This window comes from Equus caballus, chromosome 9, assembly GCF_041296265.1.
Source record: "Equus caballus isolate H_3958 breed thoroughbred chromosome 9, TB-T2T, whole genome shotgun sequence".
In the NCBI taxonomy this organism is placed as follows: domain Eukaryota; kingdom Metazoa; phylum Chordata; class Mammalia; order Perissodactyla; family Equidae; genus Equus; species Equus caballus.
In genome coordinates this window covers 17,097,883-17,113,732 of record NC_091692.1, presented here as the reverse complement: position 1 = coordinate 17,113,732, position 15,850 = coordinate 17,097,883, and the positions used below count along the sequence as shown (strand labels likewise).

The 15,850-nt window shown below is 40.2% G+C and overlaps 1 protein-coding gene across 1 annotated transcript in view; it reads left to right on the top strand.

The window, feature by feature from the left end:
* Positions 1-7,532: 7,532 nt before the first annotated feature.
* The window catches only part of C9H8orf34 (chromosome 9 C8orf34 homolog), a 370,388-nt gene continuing 362,070 nt past the window's right edge, over positions 7,533-15,850 (top strand). Inside the window, 5 exon segments of the mRNA XM_023648496.2 lie at positions 7,533-7,587; positions 7,590-7,676; positions 7,679-7,740; positions 7,742-7,782; positions 7,784-7,862. Coding sequence (XP_023504264.2) covers positions 7,548-7,587; positions 7,590-7,676; positions 7,679-7,740; positions 7,742-7,782; positions 7,784-7,862 — 309 coding nt within the window. The 5' untranslated portion in view covers positions 7,533-7,547.

The following is a 15,850-nucleotide window of genomic DNA, read 5'->3' as shown; positions in this document are numbered from 1 at the left end:
GTTAGAAAAATTCAGTCTTCACATTTCATAAGGTGGCAGTCTGTTACTGCCTAATTTTTTCATCGAACGGAGACTATTTTGAAATTAAATATAAGTGAAATGTAGAAGGTTGATTATATTCCCTGCTTAAATTACTGTCATTGCTTTATTAAGATAAGTTTTTGATATAATGCAATGTTATTAAAGATAATGAAATGAGAAGGATAAAAAAATGTTTTTCTTTTGATAATATTTTTGGCAAAAGAGATCATATGAGTCAGTATATGCTGACCATAAGGAATAACCATCCTAAGATATATGAAATCTTAGGTTCAGTGGCAATGATTTGATCCTAAAATATGCCTAGGCATGTGACTGTCAAGGGCAAGCATTTACAGACAAAGGGATCTGAAAATACATTTTAGAAAACAGATGTAGCAGAAAACATTTGTCATCAATTCTAGTCAATTGTTTTTCACTGACCACTGACAATTGTGTACTCATGTTTCAGACGCAGGCTGCAAGATGAACAACACTCTTTTTAAAAAAAGAAAAAGAAAAAAAGTAAGAGAGAAAGAAAAGCGGCAAATTGGAGAGGCTCAAGAAATACATAAAGGCAAATCGATGCTGTTATCTTATTGAAACGCTTTACAAATGCTTATAAGAATTTTCTATTGAACAAAATCAATTAGACTTTGGTATGGATATAAAAGGGGGATTTAAACATAAATGATTGTGGATATGGGTATTGGATAGGCCTCATGGTTACCTCATGAATTGACATTTTACTCATTCCTTCTCTCTTTAATTCATTTATTCTTTCATTGTTCACCTATTCATTCATTCATTCATACATTCATTTAATGTTTGTTTTCCTAATCCTCTCAGGAAAAGTTACTAAGTTTAGCTGCTCCTCCTCAGGGCCTCAGCATAAATCTTTTGTTGTAGATATATAAGTCAGTGTGACTCTCTGATGTTTGCCAAAGCTTCAGCATATCCTTAGATGTTACAAAATTCTCCGCCTCTCAGGACCAAAATCCTCTGATGGTTGAGGGGGTGAGTATTATTCATAGGCAATGGACCAACATTTGCTTTGGAAGGAGAGAAATTGCTGACTATTATGGGTACTATAGTATCCAGAATGTTTTGCAGAGAGCTGTCATCCTTTTTTTTTTATTAATTTAAATTCCCTCTAGGCAATGATGGTGCCACTAATTCTGCTAAATGTACCTTTAACCTTTAGTGCTGGGTTTGTTGAGATGTGCTGCATTATGCCTGAGCATCAGCTGGCATTTACAAGATGCGTGTTTGAGAAATAGGTCCCACGTTACTTATTCCTTGATAGCTAGACTGGAGCAATAGCACAGCCTGTCCTAGGCAGAGTGCCTGGTTCCCCAGGGTGCACAGCAAGTAGAATCGGTTTTTGTTACCAATGCATCTTTTGTTTGCTTAGTTGCTCTTATTTTCTCCTTCCTTTCAATAATTCAGTATCATGTTACAGTATTCTGTAACATTTTTCATTTTGTTTTCTTTCTTCCTAGCAAAGACTCACCTATTGGGATAAAAAAATCAAGATGGTATAATTTTGGAAATCTTAAGTAAAAAGCATGTCAGAGTTAAGTTTATGGATAATTAATATCAAAGGTGTCTCCGCAGTTTGATATCTGTATATTTCCTCTAAATGATTCATGTATTGGATGTCTGGTATTACATTGGATGTAATACCAATAAACAGGTTATAAAAAGTTATTGACATTAACTATTTTAGATGATGATTGCTTATAAACATGCCACATATTAAAAATTAAATATTAAAACCTAAGATTTAAATGTGAAAATTAAAGAGAGAGAAATGTCACTTCAGCAAGCCAGATGGCAGGATTTCACAAGCTGGCAGCATCATTTGCGTTCTCAATTCAGTAGGTCCAGTAAATCGATGTTATCAGTGCAGTTAGAATCAGTCCCAATGCAACTGATTGTCATTATTCAGAATCACAAGAGACACATATAAGTCAGTTTGCCAATGTACTCATTTAGGATGCGGCCAAAAAATTACCCTGGTATCTGCCACTCTGGCTACCTCCTTCCCCATATAAACACTCTAGGGAAGTCAAATTAGTCATCAAAATATCTCTTGGTCAAAACAAATTCAAAGAAAAGGGAAGTGGTATTCCTGGGAGATTGGGAGTCAAGGCTTTGGGAGGCAGAAGAGTGGTGCTTAAGATACTACTACTTACTAGCTGTGACCTCGAGCTAGTTACTTACCCTCTGTGTGCCTCAATTTCCCCATCTGAAAAAATGAGGGTATTAGTAGTTCCTACTTCTGACATTGCTTTGAGAATTAAATAAGCTAGGGCAGTGGGTAAAATGCTGTAGCTGTGCTTGGTACATAGTAAATGCTGTCCGTGTGCTCCCCATTTGCATTGCCGTGAGAGGCATTTCAGGCAGAAATGAAGAAAACTAACTCTTTGTGGCCATCCCTCTTAATGACCAGATTACTCATATCTGCTGGGTCCTGTAGCTTTTTGTCCCGGGAGACAGGTGTGGATAATCACCCCAAACTTCCTATTGCCTTGCCATTTTCCAAGCTTCATGTAGAGAACTTTCTTCCTCTAAAAAATAATTTCTTTATGTAGAGTAATCTAATTGAGTAGATTTTCTTATATTATAATCTATTCTTACCTTACAGCTCTCTTTGTGCATCCAGAAATACCTTCCTTTAATTAGGAGACTATGATACCTGTCTTAGGGCCTTGGACTTCTTCAGGTAATTGGTTTAATATAGTTTATGGGAATTTTGCAAGTCTAAGTCTCAGGGAATTGATGATGATGGTGATGATAATGATGGTGATATGACAATAATAACAAAGTGAGCACTACCCTTTATTGAATCTCCACTGTGTGCCTGGCTCTGTACTGAGTGCTTCCTGCTTTATCTCCTGTAATCCTTATGATAAACTGATAACTAAGTACTATTTATCTTATCTTCAGTTTACCTACGATGATACTGAGGATTGAGAGGTTAAGTAGCTTGTGAAGATCACACAGCTGTAAAGTGGCAAAGCCTAGATTGTATCCTGGGCTAGAACTCCAAGATCAATGTTCTTAATGATTGTGCTTGACAGGCTCCCAAATGCGTCCTCCTTTTCAGCTGCACTGGAACCACTATCTAAGAGTAAACAAGAAAACACTTTCTAAATTTTCCTGAGGAGCCATTGAAGAGATAAGTTCAGGGGACACCTAAATGACCCTTCATAGATGCACAGATATGAAGCCTTATGCTAATCACAAATCTAACGGTATGTTGAAATCAGTATCTTTGAAACTGAAAGTATTCAATAGTATGTGAAACAAAAATAAACGTTCTTGCATTAATGTCAAAATGTACCCAGGTATCTTTTGAATTGCATCCTGAAACATGTATTTTGAGTTTCCACATATAGAATATCCAGCTATGAAATAGCTGAATGTGGTTTAAACCATAATTATCATTCACTTTTTGATAATTCAGACTTCGAAACCAAATTATGTTTCAGAAGTCCCTCCCTCAGGACTATTTCATGTCCTCACTTCTCTGCTTTTTCTCTTCCAGAACCCCCTTTATTTCAGTCTCTGCTGCAGCCTCTCTACGTGATAATTTAAAAATCGAAATCCTGGATGATAGCCTGAGTTCTGTGGGAAGAAATTTGTCCCTGTTACAAAATGGAAAGGTGAAAGAGATACAGGAAGGGGGCGAGTATGCTTCAGGGCTAGTAGCCTAAATTCAAGGAAACTGTATAAACTTCTCTGCTCTTTGATTTCAATATTTAATTAATTTCAAGGGATTACATTGTTAACACCTCCTAATTAAGTCAACCTGTCTTTACCATTGTTCTCTTGTCTCTCACCAAAAAACCTTTGTTTGGGGCTGGCCCTGTGGCCAAGTGGTTAAGTTCGTGCACTCTGCTTCCACCACTCAGGGTTCACAGGTTCGGATCCTGGGCGTGGACCTAGCACTGCTCATCAAGCCATGCTGAGGCAGCGTCCCATCCCACAGGGCAGAGCCAGAGGGACCTACAACTAGAATGTACAGGTATGTACTGGGGGGCTTTGGGGAGAAGAAGAAAAAAAAGAAGACGGGCAACAGATGTTAGCTCAGTGCCAATCCTTAAAAAAAATAAATCCTTTGTTTAAGGAGCTATAGAAGGGATCTTACAAATGGAGTTAGACAAGGGCTTTGCTATATTCTATAAGTTGGTTTCTGTATATTTGCTAATTATTCTGAGAGGCACTCCTTTAACGCAATGAGGTTAAAATGGGCTCACCGAAAATGGCCTTTTCATGCTGTACTCAAGCCAAAAAAGGAGAAGCGTAAAGGTACCACATTTTGTGTGCAGAAGAAACTTGTTAAATTCACTCCAAGACAATGGTGACTTTTCAGCCAATCTTAAAATGTACAGCAATAGGCTATTAATTAAATTAAAGAAGTGTTTATGAAGAACGTACTGTATGAAAATCTACTATGTTACACGCTGTAAAGTACAAGGGAATTATTAAGATACAGTTCATGGTTTTAGAGAGTTTGCAATTTAAAAGAAGGACCAAGATACGCCTGCAATTAATTAAATGGAACAGAACAGAACGTAAATGCCATGTGTCAGAAGCAAAGTTTAGCCTGAAAGAATGGAGCTGGATTGAATAGAGCTACTAAAATTCATTCATTCAGCTGGTATTCATTGAGTGCCTACTATGTGCCCGGTCATGGGACATAGCCTTTCTCTCTAAGGGACACTAACATGCGCAAACTAAATTCTTGACTATTTTTAGGATACAGAGTAGAGGATGGAAGTAGCTTCAGCTTTGGAGTTAGAAAATCCTGAATCAAAACCCGGCTCTATCAATTATTCATTCGGTGACTTGGGCAAATAATCTATAATCTCTTAGCTTCATTGCAGAAATCAAAGGGTTATCTTTGATTCTCTCTTCCAACCTCATTCTACATATACAGTGATATATGGATATGTTGATACATATAGTTCATCAACAAATTAGTCTTTAAGATTTCTTGAATACATCCCATCCTCTCCACCCCCACATCCCCAGTCCTAGGGCTGGCCCTCTTGATTTCTTTATGGACTCTATAAACAAAATTGCTTTTGCTACCCCTGTGTCATTCTTCTTCAGTCTATCATGCATGTTATAACCAGAGCAATCTTTCTAAAACTTTTACCTCACTAACGCTCCTCTGCTCACTTCTCATTGCCCAAAGATGCAAGTCTATACTTTATAAGAAAGCACTGAAGACCTTTAATGAGCTGAACTCTGCTTACATTTTTAACCTTGCATGCCCATCTTCCTCCACATATACTCTCTGTTTCTCTAACCACCAGCCTCTTTTGTGCCTCAGTGCCTTTGCACATGCTATTTTTTAATGCCAAAGCCTGAAACATTATTTCTATCCTCACTCCGCCAATCCCATGTGGAAAACTGTAAAATATTACTCTTCTTTCAACACTTCACTCAAACACCATCTCCTTTATGGAGCGCTCCTTGATGATCTCAGCACAGGTAATTTTTCCATCATCAGGGTGCGCACAGCATGCTTTATTTACCTATATTAGCACAAGGCATTTAATGTCATTATTTGTGTATACGCCAATTTCCTTAACAAGACTGAACACCTGAGAACAAAGACAAAGCTTTTCACCTTTGAATCCTCAGTCCTAATGTAATGTCTGCCACGGAGAGGCTGTGCAATAAATATTTATTGTAGTAATGAAGTCAGGTTTGGGGATCAGTGGAAAGAACTGAGAAATGCTTGGTGGAGGAGGTGGTATTTGAGGTAGGTCTTAAAAAACTTCTGAAATAGTTCCTGAATTTTAAAAATATAATTTTGGGATGTTCAGTGTTTTAACACACATAAATGTGTATGTCTTCATGATTCTCCCTTTCACACATAAGTATTTTGCCAACAAAGCTTTGTCTTTCCTATTCAAGGCCCTGGGTACAGTGCTCTGAGCATGGTGAAGACTTAAGAATGGTAATGATCTGATTTAAAGAAGCATCTGCCTCATGTCTCTCTGAGGAAGGTACCACTCCTATTCTCCAGTACTATGTGGTATCAAAATTATTTGACTTTTTAGCTGCATCATGGATGGCTCTATACCATACCTTATAGCAAATAAATATGTTGATATTCACCATCTACATTTAATTTCTCCCGAACATATTCAAAAATGTATAATTTGATCTACAATGGAAGACACAGACGTAGGGCACCTCGTTGCTATTCAATTTAATTCTCCCTGGGGAGATCACCCGAGTCTGATTGTAAAAATAATAACTTGGGCATCTTTCTGCTCCAAATCATGTCTATTTCTGGTTATCAGTGATGGTTAAACTCTTAAGTATTCTGGCACACTTCTTATCTAAATTATTAAGTAGAATTAACACCACTTTCTGAGATATTCCATTCTTAACTATGGCATGTTCCCACATATAGTTCATTTAAGTAGTCATACAGATGGGAAAAAAAAACACCAACACCAATAAAAATGACCAATTACACAAATCCAGAACACAATGGAGAAAGAAAAACAAATCTATACTGTTGCAGTCTGCTCTAAGGACAACTGCTGCCTTCATTCTAAACCTTATCTTCAACCGGGGAATCCTGGCATAACAAGAAAGGTATTGGCTAAATTTGAGGAACTCGTTAAATATTTAGAGGAAACATCGTTAAGTGGAGACCTTAGCATCCGAGATGTAGTTATAGATATATAGACATAAATATATGAGGATTATCATCCACATTATCATATGTGGATCAGGATGGCAAACTTGGAAGGGAGGGCTGGCTGGCTTTTCGTTCTTGCTCCTGTCAACAGCCGGAGGGTTGCTGCCAATCTTCGAGCGTCTGCACTTTGGGAATTTTCAGCTTGGGTTCTCAGCCTACAGCCACCCTTCCACTTGCTCCGGGCCAGGCCAGAGTTTCTAAAGGAAGGCAACGTCATTTTCGCGCCCAGTCCTCAGACCCATGCACCTTCGTCCAACTCTGCCCTCCTGGGTCCCTGCGCTAGCGCAGGCATAACATGAGGTGCCGAGGAGGGCTCAGAAGGGGCGGTGGGGACGACCCCCTTCCAAACTGCATCTGTAGCTGCCAAGGAGTAGCCAACAAGCACCAGATTTATGTGCACTTTGAAAGAAGCACCTTCACCATTGGCTTTCGGAGCAGCGCTGTCGCTAGGGAGGCGCGGGCAGGCGAGCACAGCCTCGGGGAGAAGCCCGAGCTGTGGGTTCCCGTAACCCGGGAGAGGAGGCACACACAGTCGGGCGCGCGGACACACACACGCGCGCACGCGCGCGCGCGGACGATCGCGGCGAGTTCGAGCCCCGCGGCCCCGGTGCTCCCGAGGGCGCCCCCCGGCGCCGCTCTAGGCGGAGCAGCACCTCTCCGGCTCGTCCCCCGCCCCCTGATACCCGCTGCTGCCGCCCAGAGGGGAAGGGAACCTGGCGCCTCTGCCGCCAGTTTCCCCGCGCGGGGCGCTGCGCAGAGCTGCGGGGGTGGGCGCAGGAGGAGACGCCGATGAATGAGTTCTCCTCTCGCCTCGGAGTTGTCTGAGTTGGCGGCACCGTGCCGGGCTTCCGGCTCCTAGCGCCCCGCGCACTCGCGGCTCCCGGCGCTGCAGCCCACGCCCGCGCCCGGGGCCGAGCGCCGCGCCGGGGAAGCCGAGGCTCCCGAGCTGCTGTCGCGGCTCCAGTCCGGGGAAAAGGAGGGTTGTTTCCCAGCGGAGGCGCACGGCTTCGCGCACTCTCCGCGGCCCCTCTGTTTCTCCATGGCGTCTCATCAGCAATCCCGGATCCAGGCTTACCTGGAGAAGAACAAGATCGGTCCCCTGTTTGAGGTAAGGCGCTGTGGATGAGGGCAGTCCCGTTTGTCTTTGGGGGAAGGGGCGCAGAATACCCCGGGGGGAAGGAGGCATGGAGAACAAATGCTCTGGAGGGGACGCCCCTGTGGCCCCAGTTCCCTGGCATTCGTTCGGTCCTGGCCAGATGTCCTGGAACGCGGCCGGGCGGGCACTCCGCCGGGTACCTGGGCGCGGACAGGTGAGCTCGGGAGGGCCCAGTCTCAGCCTGGCAGGGGAACTTTGAGCCGTCTGACAGTGCTGCACCTCGCAGTCACATGCACAGGACCCGGACGGGCTGAGATGGACAGATGCAAATACTTAGACTGTCTTACACACGTACACTTTCTTCCTGGGATTCACATTATCTTGCACGTTGGATTTTTTTTTTTTTTTTAAGTGTGGGTAGTAGTAGAACCGGAAAAGGTGGAGGAGATGCTTAGCAATGGGAAGGAATATGAATGGATTGTTAAACCGAGACGCTGACATTGGTTTCTGGATGAAAGGAGAGTCCTTTGCATTGCAGACCCTACATGTGTTAGGAGAGAGAAAGGGGCGGAGAAAGGTTCGGGAAAAGCACACACGTATTTATGGGAAGGAGACATGTAGCTCTGAGCTGTTTTCTCTCGCCATCAAAGAATCGATGACAAAAATACCGTAGGAGAAAGGAAGAGCGCGGACACGAGAAAATGAGAATGCGAGACTGAAACCCGGCACTGGCAAAGCGTCCCACCGGTTGCCAGGGCGCTGGGCAGATGCTGAGGCCCCCCAGGGTGGGACGCCCAGGGTCCCTTCCCCTCGCGGTCCACCTGTGCAGGTGGGCATGGAGCGGCGGTGAGAAGACGGAGGAGGGTCGAGATGGGTCCCCCGTCACTCCCCCTCCCAAAAAGCAGTTGTGGCAATTCTTGGGGATTTACCTTTCCGCGGCGTCGGCGGCAGGCTGAAACGCGGCAGGAGGAAGAGAGCGGAGAATGGAGCTGCTTCCCTAGGACTGAAGAGAAGAGAATGATACCTGCAGAGAGAAAAATAATGCGAATTAGTGCCCCAGCACAAAAAAGGAGAGGAGCATAAGGGTGTGATCAGATAGGTCTTTTCTCTGGGGAGAACGGGTTTCAGATAAGCAAGACATGCAAGATCTCAAGTTTTTCTGCCTAACTTTAAGTTAACGTACTGTCTTGAAAGATACGACCATTGTTTCAATGGAAACTCATTGTATAGAGTCATGAAGTCCTACAATGTGTATCTTGATTCTTGTTTCTGCCAAAAGTATTAGCAAAGGGAATCTATATACAAAAGCAAACTAGAATTTCTGAAGCTACTAGAATTCTTTTCTTTGGCTTTAGGCTAATGATTAGAGACGAAACATAATCATGTATATATATCTATATTTTAAAGCAGAAGCATCATAACCTTTTGTGACACAGTGTATTAATTGAGTCAAAAGAAACATTAAAAAAATACTTTTAGAGTGTTTCTACTCTCCTAGAATATAAAGTTACAATTTACCAGGGAGAATCAAGGAATTGTTTTTAACGGATGCTATTCTCGTTTGTTAACTTATTTTAAAATTCCCAAGATTCTCTCCAAGTGATAATAATAGAGTTTGGAATATATGAAAACTTTCTGCTTAATTAGGAAATCCAACTTAATTTTATGAATTGCTCATTTTTTAAAATGCTCACCAGCTAGTTCTGCACTGCTGAATTTTAAGTGGTGGCAGAATTGTCTCGTATTTTAAGGCCTCCTCACTAAAAAACAAATGACGATGAAATTATATGCTTTGTTTTTTGTTGATTTTTCGGGTGACATGTCACGTACATCCCCATAAGCTTGGATTGCAGTGATAAGGATGTAGTTAATTTTTAAGGGTTTATGTGCACTTTAAACAATTGAAGGGAGAAAATGGGTAAGTTCTTTTCTACTAAAAGTAGGTCCTTATGCAACAATTTGGATCGTGATGGAACTTGGTTTTGAGAGTAGAATTACACACATTTCATAAAATTGGAAAATCTCACTAGCTTATAGCCTATCTCTCCTCATGCTAGGAAACCAGTGAAACAACTGTAAAATGGACATTGTTGATCTAACATCCTTCTCAAAGCTCCCAGGACTTTGGTCAATAGTCCTCGTAAGAACAGCTTCAGGAGATCGGAGAAGCCCAGGAATCTGAATTTAGTAAGAAGTGGCACAAGTGATTTTTACCTATTTAATTCCTGGACCACGTTGTGAGAAATAGTGACTTAAGCTAAAAATCTCCTTTTACCAATCACAAATTGAAACAGTTAGATGACTCCGAGTTTTATTATCTGTTCTTTGCTGTGTTTTTTTCTGTGTGTGCTGAGGCACTGGAGTTGGTGACATACAAGACCTAACAATATGTCCCCTTGACAGATTTTGTAAGTTAGAAATGTTTTAAGAAAGTTTATGGGAGTGACACACTTGAAAGAAAGCAAATGAATATTATTTAAGACAGTAGCAAAATTAACATATACTGGTATTGAGAATACTTATATCCTGTTTTTTGTTTTAATTTTCTTTATCTTCACAGCTTATTAGTTTACTTATGTAGTTTATTTCTTACTTAGTTTATGTCTAACATTTTATCACTTGAGACGCTTATAAAGTGCTGCACACAATATAGTGTTTCAAAAACTACTTTAGGGGCCGGCCCCGTGGCCCAGTGGTTAAGTTCGCAGTTCGCGCGTTCCACTGCGGCTGCCTAGGGTTTCGCTGGTTCGGATCCTGGGTGCGGACATGGCACAGCTCATCAGGCCACGTTGAGGCGGTATCCCACATGCCACAACTAGAGGGACCTGCAACTAAGATATACAACTATGTACTGGACGGACTTGGGGAGATAAAGCAGGAAAAAAAAAAAAAAGATTGGCAACAGTTGTTAGCTCAGGTGCCAATCTTTAAAAAAAAACAACAAGAAAAACTACCTTAGATTGAAATTAATCTCGTTTCCAGGTGATTTAGGAGTATGAATTTGTACTCCCTTTAAATATGATTTAAGATGTTTTGAGGCATTACAAAGCTATGCCTAGAAATCATTATATGAGAGTGTTGGGTAATAATATTTTAATTAAAGAATATGAAGATATAAGGTGAAAATGGTAATAAAGACTTACATTCCACAAACTCGTTGAAATTTTTGCAAGATGTAATACTTTCAGTATTCTCATTGGCTTATTCAGGGCAGGCAAGTTGAGAACAGCTTATGCATTAGTCTATAAGGAATGCTTGACATCGCTGCAGTAAATTAGAACTATGATCCTGTTTAATATAGATTTCCACACAGAACTCCTTACTTAACTGACAAGATGTGAAATGGTTTGGCTCCCACTCGAGTGGTATTTTTTGCAACACATATAGGCAAGATGCACAGTGCAAACGCAAGACTTATCTCAAACCCGAAGGCCAGCCACTTAACAGTCAAAGAACTTGGCCATCAGAAATTCTGAAATTGAATAATTAACTGACAGATAACTGCTTATTAGGATCAAGTGATCTATTTTGTATATATTGTAAGCAGTTTAACTTAGTTTCCAAGAGGGTATATGACGTGGAACATCGCAATAAAGTCCTTTTTTTCAACACAGAGGAGTACACAACTTTCAGTTTCTCCCATTCTCATTAAGTAAATAGAATAATTATTTGAAAATTATTGGTTGCACATGTGCTCAGGGCAGGCATTTATCTTGGGTCAGCCCTGATCACACTCATAAGAGAGTGAATTATAAACTCTTAGAATTTTTAAATTTCTGTACACTGAAGATTTGGCAAACCAAATTCACTACATTTCTCCAAATGTGGTCCGACCCACTCCAAGTAGAATGGAACCACTTTATCACCATCTTTGTTTAGTTCAAAGAACCTCTACTCACCCCATACATACTCTGTTTACTGTGCCTGGGAATAGCAACATCCCAGTAGCAATGAGCACACCTAGTGACCAGATTTTGGGTTCTAAATACCATTCTCCATTAAGTGGAACCAGGTATCCTTGGAGAAATGGTTGGCTCCTGGTTTGGGGTTGGGAAGGTACAAGATGAATCTGAAACATCGTATTATGCCAGAAAGTAAAGAAGTGGTCAAAGAATCAGGGGAACATGTCAAAAAGACATAGAAACCAGTTTGAAGAGACTCCTATTAACTAAATCTGGGACAGTTTGAGAGTTAAAATAAAGAATGGTAGTAACAGATTATCTTACTGTATAAAATAGGGATATTTTATTCTACTGGGATATAATGGGCTACATGAATGTGTTCAATTTACGAGGAGGTGAGAAAGCTTTACCTTAGAGTAGAATGCCAATTAATAAAAGTAGAAGGGATAATGGGATTGGTGAATCACTGCTTGGCAACCGTCTTAGTAATAATTCAGGCAAGGAACATTAATCGATGCCAAAACTAATGTGTGGAAGTTGGATGAGGAATGAGATGTTACGTAAATAGTATCTTTCCACAAAATAGTTGTTAATTACAAAGGGAAAAAGTAACTTGCTAGTGAAGAAACCCGGCAGTCACTACTTTACTCAAGTGATGGGACAAATCAGCATTGTGCCCCCTGATAAGATGAAATTAAAACAAGATGGCATCACTTCTGTAATATTCCTGCCAATCATGCGTGACCTGAATCGAATTGATAAACCTGATAGGGAAATTCTACTTTCCTAGAGTCTAAAAAATGTTAAGGTTGCAAAGGCCAGAGGAGGTCTCAGACTGGAGGAACATAACAAATAAGTACAAAATATGGTCCTAGAATTAATATTTTGCTCTGAAGAACATGATTGAGAAAGTTGGCAAAACTTGAATGGAGTCTCTAGGTGAAGGGTATATGGAGTTCTCTGTGCTGTTATATACTTTTTCTGTTAGTTTAAAATTGCGTCGAAATAAAAAAAACATTAAAAATAAAAAAGAGCATCTAGGAAATGAGTATTTAAAAATAATTCACCTATTGGCTTTCTTTAAACATTAAGTCATGTGAATGTAGTTAAGAACTGAATTAGTGGTTTATACACAGAAACCAATAAATAATAAGCTAAAATTCTGAGTGAAGAAAATATACAATTCTGGTTAACTAAGCATATGCATTTTCCTCTTCTCCCTGTCATATTTTTATTGAAATATCAGAAAAATATTAAAAAATAAGTGCACAGGAGTGCTGAAACACAAGAAAGGTGCGAAGGCAGAGAGACTGTTTCTCCTTCTTTATGAACAGGGACTTCTTTATTGGGGGGTGTCATCTCCTTTGCACGTTTATATAGTCAAGTGACAGAGTCAAGGATATGTGGTGGAAATCTTGTTTGGAATTTCCTGGAAGGTGCCTTAAAGTACATGGACTAAGTTGGGACGTGTTTCTCATATGCCCCTCCTCCTTCCTGCTGTCTGAAATCCCCTTTGTAATTCCTCCCTCCCACCCTTCCTTACTCCCTCCACATCCCCAGGCAACCACTGATCTCCTTTTGTCACTATGGAATAGTTTTCTTTTTCTGGAATTTTGTATAAAGGAATTATACACTATGCACTTTTTTTTTTTTGGTGTAACTTCTTTTACTCAACATAATTATTTTGCACTTCATCCATGTTTTATCATGTATCAATAGTTTGTTTCTTTTTATTGCTGAGTATTCTGTATGGATTTATGTTTTCATTTCTCTTGGGTAAATATTTGGAGGGGATTGGCTGGATCACATGGGAGATGTCTGTTTAACTTTTTAAGACATTAGCGACTAGTTTTGAAAAGCACATACAATTTTACGTTTCTACCAACCGTGTATAAGACTTCCAGTTGTTCCACGTTCTCACCAAAACTTCATGTTGTCTGTTTTTGTAATAGCCATTCTAATAGGTTTGTGTGGTATCTCATTGTGGTTTTAATTTACATTTATATTGTGGGCCCACCCTTACCGCTACTATCTGAGGCCAGTGTTGGTAGAGACCATGTGAGAAGGCCGGACTTCTCTCACCTCTGGCAATGGTGAGGCCTTCCTTTCCCTCCCCACCAGCGTTGTGGTGGAGGAGGTCTAGCGAGGAGTCAGAACTTTCACCATCACCCAGTGATAACAAGGCTGCCCTTGCCATGAAGTCCATGCCAAGATACATCATAATTAAACTTCAGTGGAAAAAAAGACAAGAAAAATCTTGAAAACAGCCAGAGAAGAAATGCAACACTATACCTATAGAGGAAAAAGCAATTTGAATGACAGCAGATTCTCATCAAACGCACAGAGGTAAGAAGAAAGTAGCACGGTATTTTTCAAGTGCTAAAAGAAAGAACCTAGAATTCTATACTCAGAGAAAATATCCTTCCGAATTGAGGGGGAAATCAAGAGAATTTGTTACCAGCCAGCCTACCCTAAAAGTATTGCTAAAGAAACTTCTCTAAACAGAAAGGAAATGATAGCAGAAGGAACTTTAGAACATCAGGTAGGGAGAAAGAGCATGGGAAGAGCAAAAATATGAGAAAATGTAATACATTTTCCTTCTCCTTTGAGTTTTCTAAACTCTGTTTGTTGAAACAAAAATTATAACGTCAGAAGTGGTTCTAAATGTATATAGAGGAAGTATTTAAGACAAGTGTTATAAGCAGGGAAGAGTAAAGGGGTGCAAAGGAGGTGAGATTTCTATACTTCACTTATGCTGATAAATGACACTTGTTGATAAATTGTGTATGTATAATGTAATAACTAGAGCAACCACTAAAAATGCTATTCAAAAAGATGTCCTCAAAAACTATAGATAAATAAAAATGGAATTCTAAAAAATATTCAAGTAACCTGCAGGAATGGGAAAAAGTAAAACAAAACAAAACAAAAAACAGAAAGAACAAACAGAAGAAAAAACATTGCTTACTTTAGCCCCTAATATGTCAATAATTAAATTAAATGCAAATGGTCTAAACACACCAGTTAAAAGACAGACGTTGTCAGAGTGGATTAAAAAACATGACCCGACTATATGCTCTCCCTAAGAAACTCATTTTAAATACAAAGATATAAGCAGGCTGAAAGTAAAAGAATGGAAAAAAATATATTATACAAACATCAAAAGAAAGCAGGGGTGGCTATGTTAGTGTCAGATAAAGTGCACTTCAGAGGATGGGAAATTACCGGAGATAGAAACTGTCATATAATAATAGAAGGGTCAACCCCCTGAGAAAAATAGCAATGCGAAGTGTGCATGCACTGAATGACAGAGCTGCAGCTGCAAGGTAGGTGAAGCAGAAACTGGTAGAACTAAAGAGAGAAATCGACAAATCCACAACTATAATTAGAGACTTCAAAACCCCTGTCTTAACAATGGCAAGAGCAATCATATAGAAAATTGGAAATGCTATGGAGGCACTCAGCAACATAACCAGCGTGATCTAGTCCACATTGGTAGACCACCCCATGCAACTACGGCAGAATATGCATTCTTTTCAAATGGCGTGAAATGTATACAACGACAGACCATTCCCTAAACCACGAAGCAAACCTCAGTTGAAATCCACCAAGGTGTTTTCTCCATCACAATGGAATAAAACTAGACATGAATAACAGAAAGAAAGTAGGAAAATTTCCAAAACACTGGGAAAATATATAGCATACTTCTAAATAATCTGCTAGTCAAAGAAGACATTTCAAGGACATAAAAATCCATCAAACAATAAAAAGGAAAATGTGATATATGGAAATTTGGGAGTTACAGCTCAAGCAGTGCTGAGAGGGAATTTTATAGCACTGAAATGCATACATTAAAAAAGTGGACTGATGTGACTTGTTCAAAAAGGGCCTGTGCTTTCTATGCCATTCCTCTGTGCCCTCCCAGTGGTAGAGGACAACCTACCCAGCTAGGGAGGGGTCTTCTGCCCTGAAGGATGTGTGAGGATCAGTGACCTGCTGACAGTAGTTATTTGTTCATATATTATATAGATCTTAAGTTCTTGAAGGTGGGAAACAAGTGTCTTGCCTTACGCTTTCTTCTGCATCTACTGTAGTGTC